We start from the raw sequence: 11,448 nt of genomic DNA, 5'->3' as shown, positions 1-11,448 counted from the left end.
TTAAGATTTTCTTTACCAGTTGGGAGTGTACATAACATTAAGGACACCTTCCGAACTACATATTCTCTATCTCTTATACCTTCTCTACCCACCCTCCTCTACCCCTCTATCTCCATCTCCTCTACCCCTCCATCTCCATCTCCTCTACCCCTCCATCTATCTCCATCTCCTCTACCCCTCCATCTCCTCTATCTCCATCTCCCTCTCCTCTACCCCATCTATCTATCTATCTCCCCTTTCTATCTCCACCTCCTATATCCCCTTGATCTATCTCCATCTCCTATATCTCCTCTATCTATCTCCAATCTCCTATATCTATCTCCATCTCCTATATTTCCTCCATCTATCTCCAATATCTCCTCCATCTATCTCCATCTCCTCTATTCCACCATCTCCTCTATCTCGTGTCGTAGTATACCCCTCTGTAGGGCTCCAGGAATGACACACACAGATACACACAGAGTGTGAGTTTGAAATGGGCAATTTAATCACAGAGCATCTACATTCTTTCTGACATACTCCATATTCAGGTCATGTGTTGAAATAAAAAACACATTTATTTTTGAGTCTGATTTTTATAATTTGACTTCATATCTCTTTCCACACTGGGATCATTGATAACGTTTCTCTCAGGTGTGGACTTACATGCTCTTTCAGTTGCTTTAACCATGTAAGTTTAAATCGACAGTGGGAGCAGTGGTAAAGCTTCTCTTCAGAGTGTATTATTCAGGCTCCCTAACCGGATAAAACCCTTGCAACACTGGGAGCGGTGATGAGGCTCATCCTGTGTGTGTCCTCTCATGTCTTTTCAGGTCCCCTAACCGGGTATAACTCTTTACACACTGAGAGCATTGGAAAAGCTTCTCTCCTGAGTGTGTCCTCTTGTGTGATTTTAGGCACCATGATGAGGAAAATCTCATTTCACACTGGGAGCAGTGGTAAGGCTTCTCCCCTGTATGTATTCTCTCGTGTCTTTTCATGCTCCCAAACTCTGTAAAACTCTTTTCACACTGGGAACATTGGAAAGGTTTTTCACCTTTGTGTGTCCTCTCATGCCTTTTTAGGTTCACTAGCTGGGTAAATATCTTTTCACAGTATGAGCAGTGGTAGGGCTTCTCCCCTGTGTGTGTTCTCAAATGCCTTTTCAGGTTCCCTAACTGGATAAAACTCTTTCCACACTGGGAACATCGGTAGGGCCTCTCTGCAGTGTGTGTTCTTTTATGCTTTAGCAGGTCCCCTGATGAGAAAAAAGTATTTTCACAGTGGGAACAGTGGTAAGGTTTCTCTCTTGTGTGTGATCTCTCGTGTATTTTCAGGCTCCCTAATTGGGTAAAACTTTTATCACACTGGGAACATTGGAAAGGCTTTTCTCCTGTGTGTATTCTTTCATGTTCTTTTAGGTAACATAACCACTTAAAACTCTTTACACAGTGGGAACACTGGTGTGGTCTCACTGGTTTGGGCATCTCTAGGTCTTGTTCCCCTGAAGTACTCTTCCTGCTGTCAGAGTGAGAGTGTGGTCTCTCTCCTGCCAAAGACAAACAGTGTATTTAGGTAAATACTAAACAGGGACCTGAATAACACATGCACATGATAAAACTGTCTTCCTCTGAGGTTTAATCCAGAAAAGATCCCTCAATAACCTGAGGTCAGCATCTTAGGTTGTTTAATCCAAATCAAAATTATAATTGGTTGTCTTGATTCATCATTTGAAAAGAAACTGAAAGTCAAGATTTCAACCAAATGTCACGAAATCAGACATTAGTTGTAATAATAAAGGACATAAAATGTGGAGAATCAGAACCAGAACCATTAGAGTGACTTGCCCCCCTATACCTTATAGCTGAAATATTAAGGACTATGTGCCCCCCTATACCTTATAGCTGAAATATTAAGGACTACGTGCCTCCCTATACCTTATAGCTGAAATATTAAGGACTACGTGCCTCCCTATACCTTATAGCTGAGATATTAAGGACTACGTGTCTCCCTATACCTTATAGCTGAAATATTAAGGACTATGTGCCTCCCTATACCTTATAGCTGAATTATTAAGGACTATGTGCCCCCCTATACCTTATAGCTGAAATATTAAGGACTATGTGTTTCCCTATACCTTATAGCTGAAATATTAAGGACTATGTGCCTCCCTATACCTTATAGCTGAAATATTAAGGACTATGTGCCTCCCTATACCTTATAGCTGAAATATTAAGGACTATGTGTTTCCCTATACCTTATAGCTGAGATATTAAGGACTATGTGCCTCCCTATACCTTATAGCTGAAATATTAAGGACTATGTGCCTCCCTATACCTTATAGCTGAAATATTAAGGACTATGTGCCTCCCTATACCTTATAGCTGAAATATTAAGGACTATGTGCCTCCCTATACCTTATAGCTGAAATATTAAGGACTATGTGTCTCCCTATACCTTATAGCTGAAATATTAAGGACCTAATGAAGGACTACGTGTCTCCCTATACCTTATAGCTGAAATATTAAGGACTATGTGCCTCCCTATACCTAATAGCTGAAATATTAAGGACTATGTGCCCCCCTATACCTTATAGCTGAAATATTAAGGACTATGTGTCCCCCTATACCTTATAGCTGAAATATTAAGGACTACGTGCCTCCCTATACCTTATAGCTGAAGTATTAAGGACCTATCACAGGACTATGTGTCTCCCTATACCTTATAGCTGAAATATTAAGGACTATGTGCCTCCCTATACCTTATAGCTGAAATATTAAGGACTACGTGTCTCCCTATACCTTATAGCTGAAATATTAAGGACCTATTAAAGGACTATGTGTCTCCCTATACCTTATAGCTGAAATATTAAGGACTACGTGTCTCCCTATACCTTATAGCTGAAATATTAAGGACTATGTGCCTCCCTATACCTTATAGCTGAAATATTAAGGACTACGTGCCTCCCTATACCTTATAGCTGAAATATTAAGGACTACGTGCCTCCCTATACCTTATAGCTGAGATATTAAGGACTACGTGTCCCCCTATACCTTATAGCTGAAATATTAAGGACTACGTGCCTCCCTATACCTTATAGCTGAAATATTAAGGACTACGTGCCTCCCTATACCTTATAGCTGAGATATTAAGGACTACGTGTCTCCCTATACCTTATAGCTGAAATATTAAGGACTATGTGCCTCCCTATACCTTATAGCTGAATTATTAAGGACTATGTGCCCCCCTATACCTTATAGCTGAAATATTAAGGACTATGTGTTTCCCTATACCTTATAGCTGAAATATTAAGGACTATGTGCCTCCCTATACCTTATAGCTGAAATATTAAGGACTATGTGCCTCCCTATACCTTATAGCTGAAATATTAAGGACTATGTGTTTCCCTATACCTTATAGCTGAGATATTAAGGACTATGTGCCTCCCTATACCTTATAGCTGAAATATTAAGGACTATGTGCCTCCCTATACCTTATAGCTGAAATATTAAGGACTATGTGCCTCCCTATACCTTATAGCTGAAATATTAAGGACTATGTGCCTCCCTATACCTTATAGCTGAAATATTAAGGACTATGTGTCTCCCTATACCTTATAGCTGAAATATTAAGGACCTAATGAAGGACTACGTGTCTCCCTATACCTTATAGCTGAAATATTAAGGACTATGTGCCTCCCTATACCTAATAGCTGAAATATTAAGGACTATGTGCCCCCCTATACCTTATAGCTGAAATATTAAGGACTATGTGTCCCCCTATACCTTATAGCTGAAATATTAAGGACTACGTGCCTCCCTATACCTTATAGCTGAAGTATTAAGGACCTATCACAGGACTATGTGTCTCCCTATACCTTATAGCTGAAATATTAAGGACTATGTGCCTCCCTATACCTTATAGCTGAAATATTAAGGACTACGTGTCTCCCTATACCTTATAGCTGAAATATTAAGGACCTATTAAAGGACTATGTGTCTCCCTATACCTTATAGCTGAAATATTAAGGACTACGTGTCTCCCTATACCTTATAGCTGAAATATTAAGGACTACGTGTCTCCCTATACCTTATAGCTGAAATATTAAGGACTACGTGTCTCCCTATACCTTATAGCTGAAATATTAAGGACTATGTGCCTCCCTATACCTTATAGCTGAAATATTAAGGACTATGTGCCCCCCTATACCTTATAGCTGAAATATTAAGGACTACGTGTCTCCCTATACCTTATAGCTGAAATATTAAGGACTACGTGTCTCCCTATACCTTATAGCTGAAATATTAAGGACTACGTGTCTCCCTATACCTTATAGCTGAAATATTAAGGACCTATTAAAGGACTATGTGTCTCCCTATACCTTATAGCTGAAATATTAAGGACTACGTGTCGCCCTATACCTTATAGCTGAAATATTAAGGACTACGTGTCTCCCTATACCTTATAGCTGAAATATTAAGGACTACGTGTCTCCCTATACCTTATAGCTGAAATATTAAGGACTATGTGCCTCCCTATACCTTATAGCTGAAATATTAAGGACTATGTGCCCCCCTATACCTTATAGCTGAAATATTAAGGACTATGTGCCTCCCTATACCTTATAGCTGAAATATTAAGGACTATGTGCCCCCCTATACCTTATAGCTGAAATATTAAGGACTATGTGCCTCCCTATACCTTTTAGCTGAAATATTAAGGACTACGTGTCTCCCTATACCTTATAGCTGAAATATTAAGGACCTATTAAAGGACTATGTGTCTCCCTATACCTTATAGCTGAAATATTAAGGACTATGTGCCCCCCTATACCTTATAGCTGAAATATTAAGGACTACATGTCTCCCTATACCTTATAGCTGAAATATTAAGGACTACGTGTCTCCCTATACCTTATAGCTGAAATATTAAGGACTATGTGCCTCCCTATACCTTATAGCTGAAATATTAAGGACTATGTGCCCCCTATAACTTATAGCTGAAATATAAAGGACTATGTGCCCCCCTATACCTTATAGCTGAAATATTAAGGACTACGTGTCTCCCTATACCTTATAGCTGAAATATTAAGGACTACGTGTCTTCCTATACCTTATAGCTGAAATATTAAGGACTATGTGTCTCCCTATACCTTATAGCTGAAATATTAAGGACCTAATGAAGGACTACGTGTCTCCCTATACCTTATAGCTGAAATATTAAGGACTATGTACCCCCCTATACCTTATAGCTGAAATATTAATAAGGACCTAATGAAGGACTACGTGTCTCCCTATACCTTATAGCTGAAATATTAATAAGGACCTAATGAAGGACTACGTGTCTCCCTATACCTTATAGCTGAAATATTAATAAGGACCTAATGAAGGACTACGTGTCTTCCTATACCTTATAGCTGAAATATTAAGGACCTATCACAGGACTACGTGTCTCCCTATACCTTAAAGCTGAAATATTAAGGACCTAATGAAGGACTACGTGTCTCCCTATACCTTATAGCTGAAATATTAAGGACTATGTGCCTCCCTATACCTTATAGCTGAAATATTAAGGACTATGTGCCTCCCTATACCTTATAGCTGAAATATTAAGGACTATGTGCCCCCCTATACCTTATAGCTGAAATATTAAGGACTATGTGCCTCCCTAAACCTTATAGCTGAAATATTAAGGACTATGTGTCTCCCTATACCTTTTAGCTGAAATATTAAGGACTACGTGTCTCCCTATACCTTATAGCTGAAATATTAAGGACCTATTAAAGGACTATGTGTCTCCCTATACCTTATAGCTGAAATATTAAGGACTACGTGCCCCCCTATACCTTATAGCTGAAATATTAAGGACTACGTGTCTCCCTATACCTTATAGCTGAAATATTAAGGACTACGTGTCTCCCTATACCTTATAGCTGAAATATTAAGGACTACGTGTCTCCCTATACCTTATAGCTGAAATATTAAGGACTACGTGTCTCCCTATACCTTATAGCTGAAATATTAAGGACTACGTGTCTCCCTATACCTTATAGCTGAAATATTAAGGACTATGTGCCTCCCTATACCTTATAGCTGAAATATTAAGGACTATGTGCCCCCTATAACTTATAGCTGAAATATTAAGGACTATGTGCCCCCCTATACCTTATAGCTGAAATATTAAGGACTACGTGTCTCCCTATACCTTATAGCTGAAATATTAAGGACTACGTGTCTCCCTATACCTTATAGCTGAAATATTAAGGACTATGTGTCTCCCTATACCTTATAGCTGAAATATTAAGGACCTAATGAAGGACTACGTGTCTCCCTATACCTTATAGCTGAAATATTAATAAGGACCTAATGAAGGACTACGTGTCTTCCTATACCTTATAACTGAAATATTAAGGACCTAATGAAGGACTACGTGTCTCCCTATACCTTATAGCTGAAATATTAAGGACCTAATGAAGGACTACGTGTCTCCCTATACCTTATAGCTGAAATATTAAGGATCTAATGAAGGACTACGTGTCTCCCTATACCTTATAGCTGAAATATTAAGGACCTAATGAAGGACTATGTGTCTCCCTATACCTTATAGCTGAAATATTAAGGACCTAATTAAAGGACTACGTGTCTCTCTTATAGCTGAAATATTAAGGACCTAATTAAGGACTACGTGTCTCCCTATACCTTATAGCTGAAATATTAAGGACCTAATGAAGGACTACGTGTCTCCCTATACCTTATAGCTGAAATATTAAGGACCTATCACAGGACTATGTGTCTCCCTTGTAGCTGAAATATTAAGGACCTAATTAAGGACTACGTGTCTCCCTATACTTTATAGCTGAAATATTAAGGACCTAATTAAGGACTACGTGTCTCCCTTATAGCGGAAATATTAAGGACCTAATGAAGGACTACGTGTCTCCCTTATAGCTGAAATATTAAGGACCTATTAAAGGACTATGTGTCTCCCTATACCTTAAAGCTGAAATATTAAGGACCTAATTAAGGACTACGTGTCTCCCTATACCCTGTAGCTGAAATATTAAGGACCTAATGAAGGACTACGTGTCTCCCTATACCTTGTAGCTGAAATATTAAGGACCTATTAAAGGACTGTGTCTCCCTTGTTGCTGAAATATTAAGGACCTAATTAAGGACTACGTGTCTCCCTATACCTTATAGCTGAAATATTAAGGACCTATCACAGGACTACGTGTCTCCCTATACCTTAAAGCTGAAATATTAAGGACCTAATGAAGGACTACGTGTCTCCCTATACCTTATAGCTGAAATATTAAGGACCTAATGAAGGACTACGTGTCTCCCTATACCTTATAGCTGAAATATTAAGGACCTAATGAAGGACTACGTGTCTCCCTATACCTTATAGCTGAAATATTAAGGACCTATTAAAGGACTATGTGTCTCCCTATACCTTATAGCTGAAATATTAAGGACCTAATTAAAGGACTACGTGTCTCTCTTATAGCTGAAATATTAAGGACCTAATGAAGGACTACGTGTCTCCCTATACCTTATAGCTGAAATATTAAGGACCTAATGAAGGACTATGTGTCTCCCTATACCTTATAGCTGAAATATTAAGGACCTATTAAAGGACTATGTGTCTCCCTATACCTTATAGCTGAAATATTAAGGACCTAATTAAAGGACTACGTGTCTCTCTTATAGCTGAAATATTAAGGACCTAATTAAGGACTACGTGTCTCCCTATACCTTATAGCTGAAATATTAAGGACCTATTAAAGGACTACGTGTCTCCCTATACCTTAAAGCTAAAATATTAAGGACCTAATTAAGGACTACGTGTCTCCCTATACCTTATAGCTGAAATATTAAGGACCTAATTAAGGACTACGTGTCTCCCTATACCTTATAGCAGAAATATTAAGGACCTAATGAAGGACTACGTGTCTCCCTATACCTTATAGCTGAAATATTAAGGACCTATCACAGGACTATGTGTCTCCCTTGTAGCTGAAATATTAAGGACCTAATTAAGGACTACGTGTCTCCCTATACTTTATAGCTGAAATATTAAGGACCTATTTAAGGACTACGTGTCTCCCTATAGCTTGTAGCTGAAATATTAAGGACCTAATTAAGGACTATGTGTCTCCCTTATAGCTGAAATATTAAGGACCTAATTAAGGACTATGTGTCTCCCTATACCTTATAGCTGAAATATTAAGGACCTATCACAGGACTACGTGTCTCCCTATACCTTAAAGCTGAAATATTAAGGACCTAATGAAGGACTACGTGTCTCCCTATACCTTAAAGCTGAAATATTAAGGACCTAATGAAGGACTACGTGTCTCCCTATACCTTATAGCTGAAATATTAAGGACCTATCACAGGACTACGTGTCTCCCTATATCTTAAAGCTGAAATATTAAGGACCTATTAAAGGACTACGTGTCTCCCTATACCTTATACCTGAAATATTAAGGACCTAATTAAGGACTATGTGTCTCCCTTATAGCTGAAATATTAAGGACCTATCACAGAACTACGTGTCTCCCTATACCTTATAGCTGAAATATTAAGGACCTATTAAAAGGACTATGTGTCTCCCTATACCTTATAGTATAACTAATGGGGATCCATAATAAACCCCAGGAAGGGTAGCTTCTGCCTTGGCAGGAACTAATGGGGATCCATAATATATCCCAGGAAGAGTAGCTTCTGCCTTGGCAGCAGATAATGGGGATCCACAATTAAATAAAAATACATAACAGCACTTATAGTAGACCGGGGCGTCTCTGGCAGGGCAGACATTTTTCGAACTGACTTGTTGGAAAGGTGCCATCCTATGACGGTGCCATGTTGAATGTCACTGAGCTATTCAGTAAGGCCATTCTACTGCCAACGTTTGTCTATGGAGATTGCATGGCAGTGTGCTCGATTTTATACACCTGTCAGCAACAGGTGTGGCTGAAATAGCTGAATCCACTAATTTGAAGGGGTGTCCACATACTTTTGTATATGATAGTATATTATTAAACAACTTTACAAACATGGGTATTTTGGAGACGCACTTCCTCTCTGCTTACCTCGTGTCAAAATAAAAGTCCCCCACAAGTTATTTATTTTTTTGTGCGCACCTGCAGGACAAAATAAGCTATACTTACTGGTGTTAATCAGATTTTTTTCAGTCTCCTCCTCCTCTTTCACTCCCAAAACGTCTTCCTCCTCCTCTTTTATTGAGATAGCCTCCTCTTCCACGCTAGAAGGTTCTTCCTCTTCTTTCACTATAACAACCTCCTCCTCTTCCTTTTTAATTCTGAAATCTTCTACCCACTCCTCTTCCACTGTGACAGCCTCTATCCCCTCTTCCACTCCAAATGTAACATGATCTTCCTCCTTTATCGTTCTGGAAGCTTCTTCCTCTCCTTTTACTGTAATATCCTCCTCTTTCACGACAATGTTCAGTCCCAGAGCTTCTCTCTCCGCCCAGCAGACATCATCTTCTTTAGCAGGGGAGGAGTAGTTTACTGAGCTCATGGTCGGGGATGTTAGCTAGTTTGCATTAGCGACTAGCTTAGTGCTAGGCTGAGTAACAATTTCAACAAATTGAACAAGCAAATTACTTTTAAGTTAACTGGTATATACGTTAACAGGATTGTGTTTAAAAAGAACTTCAATGTTTCGGTTTTATGTTGGCTAGCAAGCTGCCGAAGGGATTGAATCGGTAGCTTTGTTGTTGTTGTTGATGTGTCCCGTCCACTAGATTATACGTCACCCAAGAAGCGCCACCTGAAAGACTCACATCGCCTGCTGCTGACTAGTGGGTAACGGGAGTTTAGAAACAAACGAAAACAATGTCATAAAAATGTACAGACAATATTTCTAGACTTAGACCTGAATATGAGTATGTACATTATAAACGAGAATAGTCATTGTTAAAAAAAACCTAGCTAAGCCAATGTTGACAATATAATCTCAATTGGCTTCCATGAGAGTGCAGCAATAATTACATAGGTCCATTATCTTCAACACTTACTGCTGTGAAGGGTTATGGCACCCCTACATACATGACTCTAATTGCCTCCAATTACCAAAGGCCACACCCCTTCCCTCCACACCTGTTCCCACTCCCTTAATCACCTCTCCTCTACATTTTTCACTCCTGTTTCCACATATAAGCATAATGATTCTTCCTGAGCACTAGTAATCTGTCATGTTTGGTGTTGCCATAGTAATCTGTCATGCTTGGTGTTGCCATAGTAATCCGTCATGCTTGGTGACGTCATAGTAATGGTTAATGCTTAGTGTTGCCATAGTACTGTGTCATACCCCATAATGAGGACCTAAAAAACAGTTTTTTAGGCATATTTTAAAACAACATAAATACCTTATTTACATAAGTATTCAGAATCTTTGCTATGAGACTCACAACTGAGCTCAGGTTGCATCCTGTTTCCATTGATCATCCTTGAGATGTTTCTACAACTTGGATTCCACCTGTGGTAAATTGAATTGATTGGACATGATTTGGAAAGATACACCCGTGTCTATATACGAGGTCTCACAGTTGACAGTTCAGCAAAACAAAAACAAAAAACAAGCCATGAGGTGGAGGGGATTGTGTCGAAGCACAGATGTGGGGAAGGGTAACAAAAAAAAATGTCTGCAGCATTGAAGGACCTTAAGAACAAAGTGGCCTCCATCATTCTTAAATGGAAGAAGTTTGGAACCACCAAGACTTCCTAGAGCTGAGAACATCGTCAGATCTGTATACTTGGACTTTGATTGAGCTTTTCTAGTGTTAGTAGCCATTTTATAAGTTCAACATTTGCAAAACAACCAGTTTTCAAAGTTTCTGATTTTTGCAATCGTGCAGTCGTTACGTAGATGTAAAAAAGCTGTCCTTGAAACAGTCTTGATATGTTTGTCAAAAGAGAGATCAGGGTGTGTATCTTTGTCAAATAAGCACCAATCGGGGTCAAACAAAGCTAGCTAGATAGCCAATATTCTTATAATTTTTGTCCAAAAGGAAAAGGCATCCTGTCGCACAAGGTTAATCATTGGCTATCTAGCTGGCTCAAAGATACAGTCGATCAAAACAGAGATGCTTGTTCTAGGTCCCAAGAAACAAAGAGATCTTCTGTTGAATCTGACAATTAATCTTGATGGTTGTACAGTCGTCTCAAATAAAACTGTGAAGGACCTCGGCGTTACTCTGGACCCTGATCTCTCTTTTGACAAACATATCAAGACTGTTTCAAGGACAGCTTTTTTCCATCTACGTAACATTGCAAAAATCAGACACTTTCTGTCCAAAAATTTTGATGAAAAATGTATCCATTCATCCAGGTTAGACTACTGCAATGCACTACTTTCCGGCTACCCGGATAAAGCACTAAAACTGCTGCTCCAGTTTCAACTGTTCTGTCTGCGGCTAGGGAACCCTGACCTGTTCACGGGA

At 39.0% G+C, this 11,448-nt stretch overlaps 1 protein-coding gene across 1 annotated transcript; it reads right to left on the bottom strand.

The window, feature by feature from the left end:
* Positions 1 to 465: 465 nt before the first annotated feature.
* LOC116372509 (zinc finger protein 239-like) lies at positions 466 to 10,000 on the bottom strand. The gene is made up of 2 exons (XM_031821317.1): positions 9,152 to 10,000; positions 466 to 1,528 (listed from the first exon to the last, which is right to left on the bottom strand). Exons 1-2 carry the CDS (start codon positions 9,522 to 9,524, stop codon positions 780 to 782), a joined length of 1,122 nt encoding a protein of 373 aa, XP_031677177.1. The 5' UTR covers positions 9,525 to 10,000; the 3' UTR covers positions 466 to 779.
* Between the last annotated feature and the right edge of the window lie 1,448 nt (positions 10,001 to 11,448).

The sequence above is a fragment of the Oncorhynchus kisutch genome, unplaced genomic scaffold, assembly GCF_002021735.2.
Source record: "Oncorhynchus kisutch isolate 150728-3 unplaced genomic scaffold, Okis_V2 scaffold3961, whole genome shotgun sequence".
Classification (NCBI taxonomy): Eukaryota; Metazoa; Chordata; class Actinopteri; order Salmoniformes; family Salmonidae; genus Oncorhynchus; species Oncorhynchus kisutch.
This window is presented reverse-complemented; position numbering and strand designations above follow the sequence as displayed.